This window comes from Anopheles cruzii, chromosome 3 (genome assembly GCF_943734635.1).
Source record: "Anopheles cruzii chromosome 3, idAnoCruzAS_RS32_06, whole genome shotgun sequence".
Classification (NCBI taxonomy): Eukaryota; Metazoa; Arthropoda; class Insecta; order Diptera; family Culicidae; genus Anopheles; species Anopheles cruzii.
In genome coordinates this window covers 14,918,763-14,941,023 of record NC_069145.1, presented here as the reverse complement: position 1 = coordinate 14,941,023, position 22,261 = coordinate 14,918,763, and the positions used below count along the sequence as shown (strand labels likewise).

General features: G+C 51.0%; 1 protein-coding gene across 1 annotated transcript in view; it reads right to left on the bottom strand.

The window, feature by feature from the left end:
• The window catches only part of LOC128275454 (amyloid-beta-like protein), a 67,681-nt gene that overhangs the window by 45,146 nt on the left and 274 nt on the right, over positions 1-22,261 (bottom strand). Inside the window, exon 2 of the mRNA XM_053013954.1 lies at positions 11,206-11,376. Coding sequence (XP_052869914.1) covers positions 11,206-11,376 — 171 coding nt within the window. The remainder of the gene's footprint in view (positions 1-11,205; positions 11,377-22,261) is intronic.

The following is a 22,261-nucleotide window of genomic DNA, read 5'->3' as shown; positions in this document are numbered from 1 at the left end:
GAACCGCGCCGGGAAGGGACCCAAAAGCTCTTGTAATCTGATTTGACTGCAGAGAAGTATCCGCTTTGACAGCACAAAATGTTGTTTGTGAGCGAAAGCGAACCGTCAGACGAGAGCTGCGACAACTCTGGACCTTTCCGCCGGAGACATCGGGAAGCGAGAGCGCGTTTTGTCGTGTAATGGTTTTAATGGAAAACCTTCCGGTACGCCCGCGTATGCCCAAGTCCAGGCAGGCCTCCCGGTCGGCCGGCGACGTTCCACGATGGAGCGATGGAGTGTCATCCTGAGAGGGCCCCACTAGGGTAGGGTAGCAGCGGACCGGTCCGTTTGGGTCGGGTCTTGATGTCTGTTTCCATTATTACAACGTCGAGCCCACGGACCGTTCCGGATCGCCCTCGTGGTTCGGGCGATTCCAGCGCCTAAGTGGAAATAAATTGAGTTTGACAAATTAAATTTCATTAAACGCGTACTCCGTATCCGGGCCAGTCCGCACAACCTGCCTGGGTCTCGTACGGCCCCGGCTAGTTGACTACCGGTGACCTAAAACGGGAACCGTGCGTCAACGCCAGTGCTGCTGCTCGTACTAAACGGACAATTAGCCAGGAACAACAACGCGATCGATTGCCGCGCTTATTGATCGTAACAGAAAATGGCGTTCCTTCGGCGCGACAGAGATTACGCTTGAACTACGGCGACATCGGGGATTAGTAGACGGGCACTTGGGCGAACCTTATCTCTGACACACCGTTGTAGCAGCTTTTTACAAGCATTACGCAATGCTCATTTGCGTTTTAATGGGCCGTCGGATCTTACTGGTCCGACATGGAGTCGTCAGGTTTGAGCTCCTCGCGGAGGGAACCGGAATGTGAAGCAAGCGAAGTGAACAAACACCGGCTTTCGATTACTTCCTCTTTGCGCCGCTCTTCTGACAGACGTCGAGGCCTTTATTTGTGAAGGTGCACTCTTTAATCACCGGGGTGCGCTTGTTGTGCTTCTTGCGCCACCGGAACCGGTTGGCTGACGGGTGGCTAGCCGGCAGAGCCACGGGCTGAAGTGCCTGGCGTGTGTTTACCATATTGTCTGGGCCGCCGCCCGGTGATTATCCGGCAGATATGCAAATATTGACACCCTATTGAAACGTGAAACCATCAACCCGGCGAAAGGTGCCTGACAGATCGCTGTCAGAGATTCACACTCCGGGCTTCGGGTGTGTTTATGGAGTGCCGGGAGTCAGCTTTGATAGCTTAAGCTCTACCGGCTGTTAATGTCCGCGACTTGAGTAAGCGACACAAAGTCCGCGCTGTTGGACCCACCACATTGATGGTGCCATTTTTCTTACCTAAACAGTCGTCAGAGTCTGTCCCTGGAAACCCGTTTGATGGTTTCGATGTTTTGCGACTCGTTTTACGCTCACTTTGCCCCTGTCAATCGCGGGCTTTCGGGCCAATAATATACTCCCACGGTGCCCACCTTGCAGGCGATAGGATTATTTGTGGACATGGAGCGAGCCGCCCAGCCTGGATCCAATTTCAAACAAAAAGCTGAGGCAATCAATCTCGCGCGCACTTCGGGCGTCGAACTCGAATTACCCGACCCGCACCCACGACCCCGCTGCTTTTGGGCATGCGATTCCAGGTGCCGGAAGCGGAAATGGATGCACCCAACCGTGCCAGATTGCGCTCCACACCGCCGCGTTTACCGCCATTGACGAGGGGCAATTGCGCGCTGGAATTGAAACAGTATTCCAATTTCCTGGCCAACAGTCACCGTGTGTGTGTGTGCCATGGAGTGTCCTTCCAGCAGCCGAGCGTAGCGAGCGAAATTTCATTTCACGCTGCGTCAATCAGCTGCCACGTGGAATGTGAAAAGTTGGAAAAAATGAACCTCCCGTGTGGTCCGCGAGCACCGCGAGCTGACGCCGTAGTTGCTTGGTTGACAATAACGTCCCGCGTGCCTGCGAGGACCATTCCATTCATTTGTGACAGGCCGCTAAAAGCGTCATCCGAGCACGACGCGCGATCTTCGGAGTGATGATGACTGGAAGGACTTTCTCACGACGTGATATTTGCGCGTCGCGTTAGTCGCAATCCTTCACAGCGGCCGCGCCAAGGAGTTTATCTCGTTTTCACCAGCTGCACACAGTAATATATGAACACCTCAGCTCAGCTCAGGGATGCCAAGTTTGACGTTGCAAACCGTCCTGGGCTAAGTAATCTCAATCACAACCCCGTTCCTGCCCCGTGGGCACCGCGGAGAAGCAGCGGACCCTGTTGAATATGGAACTCGGACTTGAAATCCAGCTCCGCTTTACACGGTCAACGTGATGGGCAACCGGGGAGAGCTCATCCATGTAAGCAAACATTCATTTGAAATGCAAAATTCGACCGTGTGATGTGTTAATTTACTTCACTTCCGCATCACCCGATGGCAAGCCGGAAAGTCCAACATGGCAGCTCCGGCGAGCGGTGCCTGCCCCCACCGGGTCCTTCCAGCTGTCCCTTTTCGGGCAAACAACCCTCGGGCCGGCCCAACCCGGTGCGCGTTTGATATCGCCAACACCAGACTCCAAACCGGTTCGGGGCTGATGTGATAAAGCTCGACGCGAGGACGCCTGTCCACTTGGAGGCTGATCATGATGAGACTATACACCCCTGCTAGACCGAGAAAGGCTACCGAGGCTGCTCTCAATTAAATTCTCGTTACAGAGCGGATATGTAGGTTTGTTTTGGGCAATGCCAAACTGCTGCGCAATACGGTTGTGCTCCGAAATACCCCGGTCAAAGTAATGACGGTGTGCTCGGGCAACTGGTCCGTAATTCGGACCGCCTGCTCATCGCAGGTGCCGGGACTGACTGCCGAGAGGGTTAGTGATTGCGCTCATAACCGGGAAAGTTAATTATCGTTCCATGGGTGAGTTGTTGGGGAAAGTTTTGACGAATGTTTTGCGGACGGATCTCCAAGAGCTGTACACACACACACACACGCACGAAATGTTTCGGGGCCTAAGGTTTCTGTGGTAGAGCTTGGCCCGTTAATGGCCAATGATTTCATTTAACAATGACAGTTCCAGATTTGGTGGTAATTTTGGGGACGATATTCTACGGTGTGCCTATCAATTTTCCAAAGAAGTTTTGGTAACATTCCGAGTCCTGCCAGATCGTAAAGCGGAACCCTACGGAATTCAATGGGGTGAGCTCTTTAATCTCGGGTTTCACACAAGTTGGATAATGGTGCTTAAAATGTCTCATGAGTTGGTCCTACTTTTATTCATTAGATCTACTTTATTTATTAGACGTTTGTAGATTGTTTGCGCTTATTTTCAAATTATCAGTTGCTGTCAGTATCCTATCTTACAAGTAGTCCGGATGATGTCCCCTTAATTGACTGGTTTTTCAATTTAATATTAATGTTGAAGACTCTTGAGGCCAGCACGAAACGACAAACTACGAGAAAAGTCTGTCAACAGCCCTCAGCATTTTATTTGAAGGTTGACAGAATGAAAAAGTAATTGTGGTATTATTAGAAGAACGTTGCTTCGATCAATGCTGGAATGTCAAAATTTTGGTTGGTAATTTTCTATTGTAATAAAATTTATAATTAAATATAATTTAAAAAATGGGAGAAATTGTTTTATTAACAATTTACAGAATTTTTATTTTTACCTAAAAAAGCTGTAAGCTCTGCGTGTCTTCGTTCTTGTATAGTCACAGAAAACCTTTAAACTTATTTCTGAATTTCTTTGTCCTTGAGTTCATGCTTCCCCAAAGTTGAAGATAGCACCGTGGCACGCGAACAGCGTCCAATTACTCGCGCCCATCCACTAATCGGACAAAAAGCAGACGACTTTTTGCCGCTACGTTATCGCGCGGGGCAAAGGCTCGGCAAAAGAGCCCGACAAGGGCCTGTTCACAAAAGATCCGCCCCAATTCAGTGCTTCTCCACTGCGTGGCGTGAAGATGCCTGCCACAACCGGGGCAACAATTGACGTGGAAGGGTGATAAGCAGTTTTTAAACCCCGGCTAGGCAGCGAAGGGCTCGATCTTGATGATGATCCCGCTTCGGAACCGCCACGGGCCGGCAATGTTTTATTTGTTCGAACGACTCATGACGGGGCCTCACTCGAACCCTCAACTTCTTCGTTCTCATTTCGCTACTATCTGGCGTATCTGACGACAACATTAAAACCGACCCGGCGCAAGCGCTACGGATCCCCCTCCGGGCAGTACTATGTTGGCAAAGTTAAGCAGACCAGCGGCGAGGCAACTGCACTTCATCATGCCGGTGGTCTGCGGTCTACGAGGCGCAATATTTTGTGCCTCGCTTGCTGCCTCCCTCTCGCTCTCCTCTCCTGTGCCTCGCTGGTTCGGCTCAACCGGAAATTGTTTATCACACAATCAAATACCGAAACGGGAAGGATGCTGCGTCTTGGCTCGTCGCACGGTTCCCTCGGCTGGGAAGGCCGACCCCGACTTTATTGTCACTAGAGTGTAATATCTGGGCGATATTACAATAAACTCAATGGCCACCCAAGTATCGCGATGGTAGAACGCAGTGGAATCTCGATCCTCGACCATGATGTACTCATAGACACTTTGACGTTTCGCAGCGGAGGGTGAACTTTAACCTTCTTTTAATGAAATACCACTCAGCTGTCGATGGTGTAGAGCGAGAGTTCAGGAAGCAACCAAAACGACCCTTGCGTTGACACAAAGGTTTACAACTTCAAAACTGGTCGAATCAGAACAACTTTCCGCTCGGTGACGTGCACTGGAACCAGATCCGGTGCCAAGTCTCGGTCGCTACCGACGCCTCGCTTGCGCCCGTTTGACTTCCCCGCCTGGAAGCCGTACCTAGTGGCGACGAATTTAGGGCCCTGAGTCCTTGCGGCCCACAGAGAGAGCGGCGCAGCAAGGCGCTGTGTACTTGAGGTTTGAGTTATTATTATGCATGCCAAAAATCCGTGGGGTTTCATTTCTTTGCCACGCTGCTGGAGCGGGAGGCTCGAAGAATGAAATATAATGGCATTTTGTCGCATGATACGAGGCAGCCGGGCGGAGGTCCTGCACCAGTGCGCGCCACCACTGGGGCCCTGGAGTGGAAATCCCGTTTTGCAATGAAAATTCAATGCGCAGAGCTCGACCGAAGAAGGAACAAATTTATCCGCAGTTATTTTCGGAGCCAGGCCCGGGGAAGCCGCTCGACGACGACGACGACGAGAGGTCCTTCTGGGACCACAGATCTGCGCCGAGCTGTAGTGGTGTCGTCCCGCCGCGTAGGGTCGCGGCCGATCGACTGGCAACGATAAAACATGGCCACGGTGGCGGCACCGGTCGTGGTTGCTTTTTTGGTGGCGTGGCGCTGTATGTGTGGTGCTTTGTCCTGTTTCATAATTTAGTCGGTCTTTGCCCGGTCAGCAGGGATCCAGGTTCCAGGTTCGTGGACTAAACATCCGGCGCGACTGTGGCGACTTTTCTTTTTTATTGCTTTGCCAACGGTGGTCAGAGGTCGGCGGCCGTCTTTCGCTTCAATTCAGAGTTATGATGTCCTCGGTGTTCCGGTTGAGCGAGAGGCACTCTAATGGGTATGCAATAAACGGACCCGGGCCCTCGAAACGCCGTCCTGCGTCGGTAATTGTCCTGCTCGGTGCACACTAAACACCACACACCGCCGGTTGACTGGCCGGCCAGCCGTTCGGTTCGTTTGCGGCTTACACTGGGGTGTAATTTATTACAATGCGTACTTTGCATACTGCAACATCTATCCTTTTACGCGTCGGAAGACTACACGATGAACTGCGCTAGGTGATGATGGTGAGTGCAATGTTTCGCCCAACCAATTTACGCCATGAGTTGCTCAAGATTTTCGCTGCGCTCAGCGGCATGTTCGTTTATTGGTTTCGTCGGAATTTGGAATTGAAACACATAACTCAAAGGTGCGTAAAAAAACGTGAAACAAGGATGATCGGAAACTGTTCTATCAGAAACGCTGAGCGGGTTCGCGAATCGTGAGATGTGCTCGGCTGTAGAGAAAGTAGCAGGAGAGCATACTGGAAAAAAGACCGCATTGCACTTGAAAGCGCGCTTGACGAAGATTTAATCAATTCTGTGTGAAACTTTCTGTAGTTTCTGTATATTGTTGAGTGTGATAAATTTCGAAGGTAAAGAGAAAATGAAGGCGCCTAAAGGTATGCAATGTAATTGCAAATACAATCTTAATGTTCTCCTGTTAGTTGAGCCCCAACAATTTTTATAAGATTTAGTTACACATATTGCTTCTCGCCGTGACTGTATTCAATGAGACTCGGTAAGTATTTTACAGTTTACTAGCAACATTGTGTGACCTTCTCCAAGGGCCTTCGTACTGTTTGCTTGCCATTCGCGTTAGTGAGTGCGATAGCGTACGCCTACACATTTCTTATGTTGATTCGACCATCAAACCAAACAACCGAAATATGTATTACTTCTGCAGCGAACACAGCAGAGCACAGCTTCTTCGTGTGGCCTCTTTGGCAGCACAACGCTGGCACCGCTAGGCGTGTCTGCGCTGGTGACTTGGTATTTTTCCGCTATCGACAGATTTTCATCCATTTTCAATAATGGCACTTGAGCCAACGCTGTTTCTAGCCTCGTCAGTGACCCGCAGCCCGGTCGGATGGGCGTGACTCGAGGTACCGTTACGTGCTTAGGAGGAGCCAGCCCCGCATTACGTCACAAGCGACATACGGCGGCGACGATGGGCACATCTCTTCCCAGAACCCTCGAGCTGTAGTGTGTGTGTCACTGGTTCTGTATTCTCTATCAGATTCGCCGAAAACCGAGAGCGAAGCGTAAATAACAATCAATTCCAATACACAATCGTCCAGAAAGTTGCCGAGAGAGCGCGTGGGTTTAATTGCTTCTTGTCGGGAAGTTTTGCGTCTCCGAAGTCTCCGAAGAGACCCAAAAACTTTCGGCATTACGCCGTTATTGTGGATGGTTTTCGGTCTCTCGAGCGTGCCAAAGTTTCCTCCTATCTGTGTGCGCGGGAAACAAATCATGCCCACCATGTGTTGTGGGGGGTGGGGCCAAGTCCCCCCGTCAGTCGTCATTGTCCCTTTTCCGCGGGGGCTGAAAATATGTGTTTCTTTTGAAATTAAATAAAGGAATGTGGCCCGAGCACAGGTCGCCCCATGGTGTCTCCGGTAATGCCTTGCCTTCGGACCGTGTGTGCCAGGTAGCAGCATTAGGCGCAGCGCGAAAAGGGGGCCCACCACACCTCGGCGCCACCTTAATGTTCTTTTAGGCAAATATGTCCCACTGTTTGCCACGAGTGCCTACCGTATATCTTAAGATTTCAGCACGAAAGGACCTGTGTGTGCGCTTCTTCTTCTCGCTTCACTACCTAGGAACAATCGGGGCCAGCAACACCACGTTTGGCCCGCAGGATGCAGGTATTTTTCTTTTCCTTCCCCCCGAGAGAGGGCGAGGTCACCCGAGAAACATAGTCGTACGGTGGCGGGCTGTCGTGGCCGTGGCCAGGAAGAGCCAACCCCCAGCCCCCGAAGACTGCGTGCGTCCATTATGGTGGAGGGATCGTTTGTTTGCTGCTCCAGAAGAATCAGGCCCTGGGTGCTCCACGCGACGCTCGTTCTCGTGCGATGTTTATGTGCACTTTCGGGACTTTTGTCCTACGATGCTGCTGGTAGTGGCTCACCGGTCTCGACTCCTTTTATCATTCGCCAGATGCTGGCGTCTTCCTTCGGTCGCCCAGAAGAGGAACAAGGTGGCTAAGCGCCAGCAGGTGGCGTGCCAGGCGTGGTGGCCAGGAGTGTTTGCTCAAAGACGGTGTTACTTGTGCTGCCGACCGACCGGTGCTACCCTGATTGGGGTGTGAACTCGGCCCGGTTTTTGTGCCACCTTCCCGAGGCGTCTGCATTGAACCGAAACGAAAATCCCGGTCCTCGCCTCGCCGAGGTGATAGAATGGATACTCTTGCACCAACAGTGTCTCCGGGTCCGGTGTCTTTCTCGGTCGGTCCGGTTTTCGAAACCGAACAAAGCGCAAAACTGGAAACCCGGACTTCCGCAAGATGGTCCTCCGGGCGGGACTGTGATGACAGTTGAGAAATGCACAAGCGATAGCAGAAGGTCACGCTGCACCACACCCGTTTACAATGGCTTTCGGGTAGAAAGAGAGAGAGACACACAGAAGGTGACAACCGTCTTCGCGGTGCACTAGTTTTTTCGCAAAATAAAAGAAACCCTCCGAAGACCTGGGCCGATGTTGGGAAGTGTGGCGGACGCGTTGTTTGATGTGGAAAATTGGAATGTTCGCGAAGCACACAGGAAGAGGGCGCATCCAAACGCGAACGCTCCTGGCTCGCCGTTTGCTCGTCTTGATAATACAAAATTCTTGCCATTCTTCTTAACGCACCCACGGCGGCGACGACCATCGACTTCGGCCGTGTCGATTCCTTGCAACCAGATTTTGAGAAACGCGAACACAAGCTCCGAAGCGCGCTCACCAGATGGCGCCCGTGGGTATCCTCGATTCCGTAGCAAGACGAAGTGTTCGCCGTGCAAGAATGCAAAATAATGCTGCACCACCCCAGGAACCGGTGCGAGAAAATGAAGTACAAACAAAACGAAACAAGTTGAAAAATGGCCAGAGGAAGAACAGTGAAAAAAGAAGGCCATAAGACCGAGAAAACGAGAAACGAATTTCTCTATCCCAGGCTATCCCGGGTTCGTTCCTTCGGAGCACACTTTTGGCTCGTGACTGGCAACACTGTCTCGCTAGTGTGCAGCCTCCACTAGCACCGGCTGGCTTGCAGTCATTATGCTTATGCACCCAAACGGTGCCCTCCGTGGCCACGAACAGCGCCAGTGTCGGATGTTTGCACGGATTCGCCGCCTGCACCGGAGCGGTGGAGGGCACAATGTATTGCAAATAATAGATGGCGAAGCGAAAAATTCCTCACCAACGTGAGGCGTGATGGCCGGTGGGACGGTGGGTGAGGAGCCGAAATAAAGATTGGAAATACCTTTCCTTCCATTCGGTACCACCGCGGAGGGGCGTTCTTCGTTTTTACGCTCCCTGGCGAGGTTAGCGCCATCTGCAATCATAGTACCAGAGCATTCCTTCGGCGAACCGGGAAGTCCGGGACACCACTCATTTTATGCTCATTTTTTAAACCGTGACTCCTGGCGCGCTACCCCTACCCGCAAGCAATTAAGAGACACACTCCGGGGGCCAAAGAATCCTTTCCGGGGAAAAAAAATGATGCAGCCCGGGGGCCACAGATGAATCGTTCAATGAGGCGCAACCGGGAGGCCCTATTCAAAAATTTGGCCCCTCCCGCGGGAGATACCGCCGATGGTGGTGTTATTTATTTGATTGCTCAATTGAGTTGTCTGCCATTTTTTTTATTTTTGCGGGCCACAAAACCGGCGCCCCTTTTATCGATGGTGCGATGCAATTAGATGGCGATTGTTGGGCACTCCGTGGTGAATTAAGGGCCAGGGCCCGGGGTCTGGCGTAGTGAATAAAAGTCAGCGCATGATTTCTTTCCATTTTGGGAAAAGTTTACAATCTTCCATTTTGGCATTCCGAACGAATGGAACTCGAAAGGACTTTGAATATAGTCGGTTTTTAAACAATATTATCGCTTTATACTATCCAGCAGTGACTCGATGGTTGAATGTTCCGAAGTTGAATCGATCTGTTCAAATGCGGAACAATAAAAAGAATATTTTATTTTTAACTTTATTTTGCTTTTGAAAACTTCCCCCTCAACGAGTTCCAGTACCACGTTCGTAATCGATACAAGCAACTCAATCGATTAAACTCTAATCAATGGGCTTTAAATTCACCAGATTGCATTCTATTGAACCATTGCGACAGGTTAGACACAATTACGCCCCAATGTATCCCTGGTGGTGTCGATAGGATTAGCCACAATTGGCAGACGCTCCCCGATGGCGAGGCTACCATCTTACTTCGGTCGCCTTCAACTGCCGCTTTGTCTGGAAGCGATTCCTCCAGTCTGCAACTGCAGCATGAAAGATAATTGACATTTATGATATCTGCAACATGTAATTCATTACTGGACAACACCGGACTGGCTGTCGGAATGGACCCCCGATTCGAAATTAGAACATTACGAAAGCAATCGTACGCCATTGGGCTGGGCTCACACAGAGACACCCGTGCCTCAATGGAATTATAAGAATTATATTCCTGGCTGCAGCCGAACAACGAACGAGCTGCAGCTGGACATTAAAATACGAGCCAAAAGGTCGAGCCGATGTGACCAATAACGGGCTCAACTTTAGAGGTAGCATCGGGGGAATGAAAAAAGGGTACAGAGAGTTGCTGGTCCGGGAATCCATTTTCCATTTAACTACCATCCACCCTTTAACGTTGACTACCTTTGTAACCTAATAATCACACCGCCACACACGGGCAGATGATACACCGGTCCACCGTTTCGGACCGTCCGCAGAGGACCTGAGGCCCCGGGTCGGTTGCAGTTGAATGGTAAATTGAAAAATCTAATTACTCCCTTGCTGTAATGCTATCAGCGACGCAAGTTTGCTATCGGTCGGAAGCCCAACCATGGTATGTGTTGCCCCGGAGGCACCGAACCCACGCCACGGTACCGGGCACCGGAAAGAGAGCTTTGGACTTCAAAACACGCTGCAACGGAAGCTGAGCGACTTCGCCATCGAGCAGACGAAACAATTCCCGCAAGGCATATTCCAAAAGCGTTTGCAATGCGTTGACATTGGTAAACAATCTGGAATCGTCACATTGTTGCCTCGGTTGGCCCGGAATTCCCGGCACAGGGCTCTGGTCCACTGGTGCCGGCCGCATGCCCTTGTTCGGGGTTAAGTACTGTTCAGAGCAACACAGAACGACCCCCTTTCCCCATAATTGCCGGAGGACGCCATCGTAATCTGTTGTACGGTGATGTTCGAATTCCTGGACAGAATAGTTCAAAGACCGGTGCCAAATGGTGGAACACACGAACGGCATCCAATATCATTGATTAGTGGATTCCACACTGTCGTCGGGTTATCGCTGCTGGCGCCCTACGTCAGAGACTCAAACAGCGGGCTAAAGTAGGTGTGCCCAACTTTGGGACGAGCCGGAACTAATCGTTCCCAATCGCCACCAACACTCACGCGCACGACAGTCTTTTGTTGTACTAACCGCACACACTTACCTTCTTGCAGTAGTCCAGCAGATCCATCTTGTCGCGAAGGCAGGTCGAGCCGGGCACCTTCACGCTCAGGTCCGTAGTCCATCGGCCCTCCTCGGACAGGTACTGCGGGTGATATGTCTGGCCGGCTTCGCACAGCACCGAAATCTGTGGTTCCCATCGTGGTGAGGCCGCCTGCGGATGAAGCAAATGGATGGCGCAAGGCCGGTAAGTACAGGATGTGGCTGGAGTAAACGACTCATTAACGCAACGGGCGGCCGATGATTTTTGGAAGCAAACACGGCCGTAGGCCACACTCCGGATTCATTAAACATGCAGTAGGATGAATCCACATGATGTTGCTGGGACTTTGGCGAAAGCTGATCCCTTCTTGGCGAGGGCGAACTTGAGGAGCGGCGCCAGAGATTAATTGAACGCAAATATTGACCCGAACCGGGCGGTCGTCCCTAATCGCTCTACGATCGATTTGGAAACCAGTAAGTAAGTTGTAGGCCACCGAGGAGCAGGTGAAACTCATCACCCGGTACTCCACCAATTGTTCCACCAGGACTCGTAATGGCCTGTAATGATTGACACCGTTCGCCATTCCGCAGGTCATCACGTCGCCACTCGACAGCGCGCATTTGGCTGACACGTTCGCTGTTTGGTCTAAAACTCCAAAACCGTCCTCCAGAATGGCAAACGAACGGCCTATGATTAATGGTCACTAATTATTTGTCTGACGGTCCTGCAAGCATTGACAAGGGTCCCGAAAATGTCACAAAATGGCGGGTGACAGAACCGTCAAACAGTCGCGCAATAACTCTCCAACGACCGGCGACCGAGGGTAGAAAACAAGAAACAGGACCATCTAGAAACAGCTCGCAGCTGAGTTTGCTAAGGCTGCTTCAGTGCCGAGGCCAGCAACTAATCTTCTTGAGTGAGAAAACTCAGCAGCTGGAACGCCAGCCAGCCAACCAGCCAGCCAGCCGGCAGCAATGGCCATCGTGCCGTCGTCCCGGCTCTATCCACCCGGCTCGTCGGTGACTTTTAATTCTGTAATGGCATGTTTGCATGTTTTTCGGAATTATTTTGCGGAATGCCCTAGCGTCGGAGTGCTCGCCGGCCCGGTAACTATCGGACGACTACCGGAGTCTTGAGGGGTTTGGCTGTTTCTTGTCAAACAACATGGCTGGCTGCTCCGGACGTCGGCTGTCGGTGGGTTTTTTTGTGGGTCACCAGCACCACCAATTGCAACCGATCTCGTTTCTCGTTTCAATGTTTCGCCATTACTGTAATGCCAGATGCTCATCATTGTGATTATTTAATTTGGCGAATGGCACCCGGAATGGAGCATCAGCGAAAGTAATAAGGAAAAATAAACTGAAATGGTTTCGAGTGGCCACTGAAAGTTGAGTCCTGGCAATACATCTACAAATACGGTTGACTCGTTATGTTTCACTTTTGCAACTGTTTGATGTGCGATACTTTTTATTTGAGTAATGTTTCGCTGATGTAAATTGAAGAATAAATCGAAATAATGGAAGAATATCACCTTCACTTGTGTTGCCAAAGATAATTCTGAAAAACAATAGTAATTAAATAATTGGTTCGCAAGAATAATTTTGCAGGAAGTAACCAAACAATGTTCACGCTTAGAAGAGATAAGGCCGCATAGTAAAACTTATTTTGTTAAATTACTAAAGTTTTGATTGCGATAGTTAAGACTTTTTTAGGTCCAATACCTTCTGGGTACCTTCTTAATTCTGGGTTCAATAGCTAAAAGTGAGGATAAATCATAAACACTGCAATCGATAGTCAACCGAACCCCGTTCGACATGCTCCGATGTTGCCCACCATTTATGCCAGCTATGAAAGGTCCCGGGCCTCTTTCCGGCACAATAGTTTACTGCTTCAAGCCCTCCTTCGCAGGTCTCCGTTTGAATGCGCCCTTCAGAGCACGGGGCCATTCTAAAAATATGAAACCCCCACTTGAACTGTGATGACGCCTAGACACGTGTAGGACGTTGAAATCCATGGAGAATGAAGTCTTGACATTTTTTAATTAAAACTCTTCCCATTCTGCGAGCGCAACTGTGGAACGACGCCCCGGATAGATTACCCGCCGGAAGGTCCTTGGAGAGTTAACTTCGGCACGGGACGGAACACTCTCGAAAGTACTCGTCGTCCCGCTTGGGTGGCTGGTTGGCTCGTGCTGGCTCCAATGGTGCCTACGAGGCCGAACAGTGACGACACCGGCACCGAGGGAAGACTTTTCAAAGCGTACGAATAAGGGCGACAGATAACTCACACTCGAGCCCGAGAAGATCATGGTCTCAGGAGGGCTTGCGGATATGAATGCCTGTAACATTTTGAACCTCACGGGATACCACATTCTACCTTGCCCGGGGCGCGCTGCAGCGTTCGCCGTACTCGGTGTGTGGGCTTTGAGCCTGAGCCTCGATATCTCCCCGCGTCCGGCTCCGGGTGGCATTCTGTCAATCGTCGTCTCAAGTCGGATCCGGGTCCATAAAAGTTACGGTTCGGTGCAAAAGTCGCACCGCTTACGCAAAACAGGAACGGGTGTCCTACATTCCAAACAGTGGCCCAGAAAGGCCGACGTCCCGTGTTGAGGCGGACACCTACTACACCTCCCGTACCGGTCCAAAGTGAAAGAAGTATTTTCGGAAGATTGTGTTACATAAAAGAGGGCCCACAGCCAATGATTGGTCCATTCTATCGCTCCCACAACGGCCCTCTTCCCAATTGTGTACATCATAATTCGTGTGCCCTGCTCCGTCGCCTGCGAACAAGACGTAGGTCGGCCGTCGGCTGTCGTCGGAACGGAAAGGGGTCACACCGTAAGCCGTCCGAAACTGCCAGCATTTTTCAATATGCTGGACCGAGAGAAATGTAGGACCCGTTCCCATTTCATCTGGCTGCGGTAGGGTAGGTGTTATCCTTGGTCCACCCCACTCCGGATGTTCCCCATAGCCGGCACCCTTTCCGGGTGCCAAAGGGATTATACATTGCGTGTATGTGTGTGCACAGTATTTATGCTGAGGTGGGCTGGTGGGACCGATGACGTAGAGAGCAAGAGTGAAAAAGGTGATTTTTTGACGTAAGCAGAAGAACGAAACCCGGGCGGAAACCGGAAATCACTCACGCAACGCGTCACTGTCGGTGGCGCCAGTTACGGCACCGCACGGGCACAAAAACTCCCGTGCGGTTTCTGAACAACAACAACAGCAAGAAAAGCAAGTAAATGCGAAAGGATAAAGGATGAAAGGATCCGTGTGCGTTTTCGGGAGAACGCTTTATCTGCCCGCCGCCCCAGTGTGCGTGTGTGTGTGATATTTACACGCCACGAGTGGCACGCTGTTGACGGGCTTCCCGCACGCGCTTCCGGTTGCCCTTATGCTGCGGTGGAACTCGTGTTCGCCGCGCGGCGCGGGATGTTGAAGAGCCGGGGACTTGATGCGAAGAAAAGTGATCATTTTCTGCTCAGCTGGGCCCACGACACACGTTAAGGATTGGCGGTGGGCGGCTGTCCTCGAATGTCGCCCCCCGAGCCCCGGGCGAAAGAAACAAATCTCTTTCTTCGTCGCTTTCATGTGTGCCTCTCTTTCTCACTCACACGCGCACTCTGGCAGGCAAATGGTGCTTTGAAGGACATTTTTCACGTTCAAACAATTTCCCTGGAATAAATCGAAAAGTGAAGCCCACTGGCGGCGGATCGGTGGACCTGATTGATGTGGGAAGAAATAGATCGATTGCCGGTCCGGGGATGCCGGTTGGCCTGGTGTGCGGCGTAGGCCGGAAGCCGCTGCCGTGGCGTGAAGCGTGTGGCTCTGGTGGCCACCACCTGCGAGTGCCGACCGGAATCGTGTCCACGAGGTACGCGGGGTCCCGATTTGGGTCTGCAGTTTATGTTCCGGCTCGTTGTTTTCTTTACGTTTGTATGTTATGGGCGACAATATTTGCGTATTTGCCGCCCGCCTAACACACACACACCGAAGGCAGGAGAGCGTGGCTTTGAGTGGCTTCTTTACATACGCGCACGCCCTGCTCTTCAAATGTGGCGATCGATCGTCCGCAGACGTTCGCGGCAGCGAGGTTGGAAACTCAGAGTCACCAGAGCGTCACCATTGTGGTTCCCAATTGATTCCTTCGCGTAGGCATCAAACGCAAAGGTGAGCAAGTTATTATAATTATCTTCAATTTTTGAAGCAATTTACGAGCGCCAGTGCCGGCACACCCTTTTCCTCTCAAGCACTTGTCTTCTGAGGTCCGTAATTTGTATTTTCTACATTTTCTTGGAAGGTTTTAATTGACATTTTGTTAGAACCTTTTTGATCTTGTGACCATTGATTTTATGTAGGACAACAGACAACAGAGCATTTCCTATGACCTTATGACGTTTGGATACACCTCACATGGCCACTTGGGCGAAGTGACCGTACGTTATCAATCCAGTGAAGAAAAACTGCGCAAGAACCTTTGATAGACCACTTCCCGGAGACATCACAGCACACCATAATATGCCCGTGGGCCTACAGTGCGTGACGTAAATATCGATTATCGGCAACGGTGCCCATTAAATTCGCATTCGTATCCGACTCACGCCGTGCGATGCCCCGATGACGACGACGACCACAACGATGACGCTTATGGAAATCCTAATGACCAACGTTGATCGTTTAGGTTGACGGTGCTGCTTGATGCGTCGTGCGGTTCTGGGCGGTTCTGTTTTGTGAGCCGATGGCCACAGCCACTCCAGCCCGCACGAGCACGAGATCCAGTAAGCCAGTGGGCAGGTTCAGTTGGGTCTGAAAAATTAGCCGTTCCGCGTACGGTGCTCTCCACGGGACTTTTTGTGACATTATGCTTGGCTAATGGTTCGTGAAGCGTGAAGCGTTGGTAAAAAGCACTGGCTCCTTAATGGCGCAAGTGTGTGTGTGGTTGTGTGACAGTCGGACATTACTGTTCCAACGATATAGCCCCACCGGGAACGATAGAGCGAGAGTTCTATTATGGTTCTTCTCCGTACTTGGTATATTCATTTTTTTTCCTTCTTTTTGGTTCGAAAGAGAGAAAAACTGACAGAGGAAATTAATTGAATCTCTGACACTGTGCCTGCAATGTCACTTGTGGGTCACGGGGGGCCAAAGACCGAACCGGACCGGTCTTTGATTGAATTCTTTCGGATGGGCGCGCCTACGGCCATCGTGTATCCTGGATACCTTGAGAGGCTCCAGCAGAATCCCTGCAGTCCTCTCGGCTAGAATGTCGTTTGTGCGACATTGTGCCCAATTCTTGAGTGTTTTGATCCAAAAAAAGTGCTCCAACTCGAAAGCGGACTCCGGGAGACTCTTGCCAACAGTTGCAGCACGAAACAGTTTAAAAAGCGGGTTATTGTTTGAGTTTACCTAGTTCTTGACTCGGAATATGTTTTTGCGGTATTTGTCGAGAATATTATGCAAAGGACCAAACAGCTAGAGGCCGTTGGGGAGATCCCCCGCGCGCGTCCCCCAACAAGCGTATCTAGGCTAGTACACCTTCGTCGCGCAACGAAAGAGTCATCTTGAGCCCACAATCATTACGAACCCGACGGATATGCTCGATGTTCGCGCGTTTCACTCTCCTGGGACACACCAATGGTGCTCGGCGAAAGACATTCCCCATCCCGGGTCACGTTTCGGGGCGGCCCACGATTCGAACACACACACACACACAGAAAAGTGGATCGAGTGCCGAAGTTTGGCAGCATACGCCGCCCGTTTTTATGCAAATGCCGTGGCCCTTGGCTGGGCGGCGAAAGCGAGTGAACTTTACGACCAATCGGCAATGAAACGGAGTAAGTGTCAGAAATGGGCCCACATCCGATGCTCCTACGCCGCGTGCTGGTACGTACTCTCCTTCGCAGGCTTAGCGTCCCATTGCGGATCCTTTTGTGGAGGTAATTTCGTTTAGCTATAATATGAAATGGTGTCTTGATATTAAGCTTTTTTGCCTCTCCTCTAGCTCACGGTCGTCCCTGACGCGACGTTGGTTCCTCACACGCATTTGCAATTAGTTTTCACAGCCCGTCTGGCAGCCAGCGCCCAACGGTGAGGCGCGCAAGATTTCGTTTTGGTTCCGCGTGCAATATCCGCGCAGCCATTCCGGGTTCCGACCGGCTCGGGGACGATAGTTTTGGGGGCTCCCATAATAGTGTCCCTTCGGCAGGGAAACCTCATCCGTAACTACACTCGCCTATGATAAGGTCCCGGCACCGCACCGTCAGGGCAAAAACCCCGCGGCTGAAGGAAACCCATGCGGCTGATAACTCCCGAGGCGGAATAATAAAGAACATTAAAGCGCTCGGCTCGACTCGGAATGGAAGAAATTCATACCGCCACATAACGGTGCCGGAACGTTCACGGGGCGTTACGGAGATATCGTGTGCCCAAGGCGCGCGCAACTTCCGAGAAGAGGTTTATTATACAACACATACCGAGAGAGAGACTGTCTAGAACCTAGCGGCAGGACTAGGGGTACGCATAGCGAAAGGCCAAGTGCCAGGAAATGTTTGTCCCAGGTTTCGATTTCACGCTCCGATATGCCGTGCCGAGCCGAGCCGAGGGCAGCCAGGGGATTCGGAGTGTCCTTAAAGCCTGCCCGTCCGCCTTAATTGGGAGAACCTGGCAGGTTCTTCACGCACAACAGAGCGATAGGAACGCCAGCTTCAGCCGGTGCCCGAGGAGACCGCCCAAGTCTTAAAGTTTCTGGTGGAAATTTGCCGAAAATACATCACAACGAAACGATACGTTCCGTTTGATCTCCAGAATGGCGAAGCCAATTTATTTGGCACTCTCTCTCTTGCTCGCTTGTATTAAATGGGCTTGTGTTCGAAGAATTTTTATCGTTTTCGGTTCCGTTCCCGGTGATCCATTTAGCGGAGGGCTAATAAATGAGCAAATTTCTTTCGGCGAATTCTTCGGAGAGTGTGGCGTAAAGTTAGACGGCTCACTCGACTTGTTCCCTCGTTGAGGCTCTGGCAAAAGCAATTTGCGAATGCGTATCAAAACCAATTTATGTACAAGCGCGCCACAATAGTGGCCTTAATTTAGAACATCATTAATGGCTCGAAAGAAGAAATATCCTCTCTCTTTTGCGTGCTCCGTTTCCATTTCCGAAACGGTGCCATGTCCTTGAGGCACCCTTTTTTCAATGGTCCAGAAGCCAGTCTGAATAACTCCGGCTATTGTGGCTCCACTGGGACCTTAACTCCAATTTGAAGCCACCACCGGAGCCGGTGACAAAACGCTTTCTTCGGGGACGCCTTTAACACACTGGACGCCCGCACTTTCCCGTGGTCCCCAGGTGTGCCTCCACCGCGGGCTGGCCGAGTGCGGCAGACGAAAGTTTCATCAAAGATAACATTAAGAGAATGATGATGGCTATTTATATTTTCATTACAACTTTGTCACAACGTAAGGCCGAGCCGAGTGCAGTGGAAGCGGCGCTTTTGGCTTCAACGCTCGATGCCCGCGGTTAAGTAACCCAAGAAGTTGGTCCTTTTTCGGCCGGTTCCCGCTGCGCCCGGTGATGATGTAGTTGTATCGCTTCGGTCTCGGGGTCTTAAGGATATTTTTTTGCTAAGCTGCAAATGACCCCCCGACGAAATTGACGGCTCGCGGGCAGAATCGGAACCCACGCAACGGAGAAGCCCCTCCGCCTGAAGGTCCCGTTTTCTTCGCCGATCGAGATTGCGTGGTTGTAAAACAAACGGAAAAATTGCTACGCATTTCCTTGGGTCACGTTTCTTCCTATTTTTTTGTTGTTGGACGGACGGGCGAGTGTCCGATCCGAACTGAATTATGAAGATCAGCGGAGTGGAAACTTTTGCTTCCTTTAATCCAGAGCTCCCATAAACACGCATCAGTTCGGTGTGAGATGTTCGCCCTTTTTAGGTGGGACGAAGTAGAGTGACCGGTTTGATCACACACACACACACACCCGCCGGCAGGCCCTTGGCAATTTGCATTCTGCCTTAGCGGTCCTTTCCGGTCCGGTTTTTTTTTTCGCTTTTAGCTTCACTCCCGTGAGTCCTTCCCGTCCGTGAGCGCTCGCTATCACGTGACAGATTTTAATTTATTCAAAGGGACAGTTTTTCTCGGCGATAAAATTTGTGGCGCCCACCGAGCGAGCAGGGGCGGTGCCATCGGAAAACGGAAGTGACCGCGAGGAGGTCACAAAATGGTGTGTTCTTCGGTCGTGTACCGCCGTATTTTTTTCATTATCGCACGACATTAACGCGCGGCAGCGCTCGAAACGCGAACACTACACCCTTGCGATGGCTTCGCGAAAATCCAAGACTACAACTCCTGTGGCCGAACCCGCCGAACATTTGACAATACTTTCTCATCGAGTGAACGGAACACAAAAAATACAGTCGCCCAAACGAAAGAAAAGAAAAATGTGTAGAAATATAGAAATTACAAAAAGCCGCGGCAACATTGCCGGCGGGTCGGTTGTCAAATGACTTCCGTTTTACAAACGACCGAAACGTGGGGCTGGCCCGTTATCGCCTGTAGGCGCCCGTCCGTCCGGAACACCCTTCGGGACCTTTCCCTCGTGGGGGGGGGGGGGGGGGCACGGTTGCTGTTTCGGTGGCCCTTCTTTTCGGCCGAAAAGAATACCCTTTTTGCCACAACACCAACCAACTTTGCCTCCTTTTTTTGGATACCTTAATTTTTCCTCACGGGGTTTCGCTTTTGACGAACCGAACCTTCGCTGGAATCATTGATTTTTCATTATCAACTCTCGTCCATCACGCCTTATCGAGCCGATGGTGTGGACACGACCGCCGAGAGCCGAGGGTGCAACGGTATTCACCCCACAGCTCGCAAGGTTTGCTGACTTAATTCTTTATTCATCATCCCTCCGTTGAACAGTTTGCCAAAAATGGAGCCCCGGGTTTGAACAGTTTTGTAATTTAATTTCGCGCTCCCTTGATGGGCGTTTCATTTGTGTCCTTCCCACCCTTTTCCATTGCATTTCATTTGCTAGTCCTACCATTTTATTATCATATTGTGGTTCAGCTTTTACTGAGACCCTAAATTATGATATTATTGTTCAGGTTCAATCACCTAATACTAAACGTCTCAATCGAAGATCATCATATCTGAAAGAAGGCCTTCCGTAGGCCAATTCTAACGCAGTGACCGTTGAACACGCGCGTCCTTAATCGTTCTTCTTTTGAACAACGTGCCCCAAAACATTCTCGCAAACGGATCCAACAGAATCAATTTTGGCAATCGCATTTCAACCGATTCACTGATACCGTCGTCGCTGGCCTCCGATCGCTGTCTAAAGCCGACAGTGGAATGCTGGGAGCTTTCGGTGGTCGAAATTATTTAACATTCTGCCGGCCGCCTTGTTACATAACTCTCGGGTTTTAGGGGTGCGGCAAACGGCTCCCAAAGCTAGCCGGGCCCGAAAGCTGAATGCTAAAGCCCCGTCTTACAATTCTTAGGTGGTTGTGCTGCTGTCCGTGCCCATGGAAGGCACTTTTTTGCGGGCGAGCGACACACCGTCGCCGCCGCCGCTGCCAGGCCGGGCCGGCCTTGCCGTATGACTCACGCTGCATATTAAAATCCTTCGTCACCCCAAAAATGCGAAGGCTCCGTGGCCGAAGGAGGGGAGAACCTAAACCGTGCGAACGAACCAAACCGCGCCGTGGGGTGGAACTTTCTTCGAAACACAGCCAAGAGGGTGGCCCCCCTCGTCGGGCTGTCAGTTGTGGGCAAAGTTCTGGGCCAGCTGCCCGGTGGCGAAGAAGCATAAATTCTTTTTGCGCAGGGCCATCGGCGGCGGCAAGTGGTGGTGACCAGTCGATGGTGTGGGTGAACGTTGTGTATCAGTTTTCCGGGGCGCGCTTGTGTGTGCGTGTCCCCATGGTGGCCAAAAAAATAAACAAGCGGCCTGTAAACATACACCCCCACGCGAGTGCCAAGGTGTGAGCGGTGAGGTATGCGGCGGGGGGCAGATCCTTCCAGCACCGCGCCCGGTGCTGTGTGGCAGCGAAACCCACGAAGATAATTTGCTTCGGTATCGATTTTTCCATTTCAGTTCACCGTACGCATCGACAGCCCGTTTAGGGGTTAACGCTGATGGCCTAGGAAACTCCCCTAGAGGTATGCTGAACACAAACATACCATTTTTTGTCTCAAATTCAGAACGCCGAAAACTTCAGAACGTTTGTGTACGGTCGGTGGAAGGTTTTAGGAACAAGGACGACACAGAATGACTGTTTATTCGTTTCATCACGTCAACAAGAACTCATTTCTTCACTCCGGAGCAGAAAACCTATTGCAATGGGAGAAAACTGTAGCGCGATATCCTTTTGTTCAGGATTCACTGCGTTGTTCTCTTATCAGCTACATTTTTCCTTGATTATACTAACTATTAACTATGTTTAAACCGAAAGGAACTGGTTCCAAACAAGAGATTCGTTCGCCAACAGTCAACATTGAACTCAACCTGAAATCATAATGCGAAACATCTGAACATCAAATGGCTAAAGCCCGACTACAGTTAACTCTCACTACTTTTTAACCGACCCAGTACAACTCTTCCTTTAGGTGACTGGCGAGAATTCCGAGAGGTCAGAAGCAACGTTCGGCGACCCGATACTTCCGACGAATTGATCGATTCCCGCCGACGGCGACCACTGGAAAGGTTTCCTTCGGCGTAATTCGATCCTGCTAAGCGTACCATAAGTGTGATGTTCTGCATAAAGTGGAAAACAATTGCATGTGCACCTCGGTATTTACGTGGGGTACGCCACCGTCCGTGCCTGTACTGCCACAGACTGCCCAGACGGGCGGCAGATGGCGGTGGGCGAGCGAATAAAAACTAAGTTGACATTTCAACTTTTGCATGCAATTTGAAATGCGAGACCCTATTGGAGGGGGCGGTTCGCGTGACCGCCGAAAGTCCCCCTAGGGGGGGAAACGGATTGGCACGGCAACCCCAACCAAGTCTATCCGGCGACGGAAAGAAGCCTTTTTCCTGAAGTTCAAATTTTGCACAA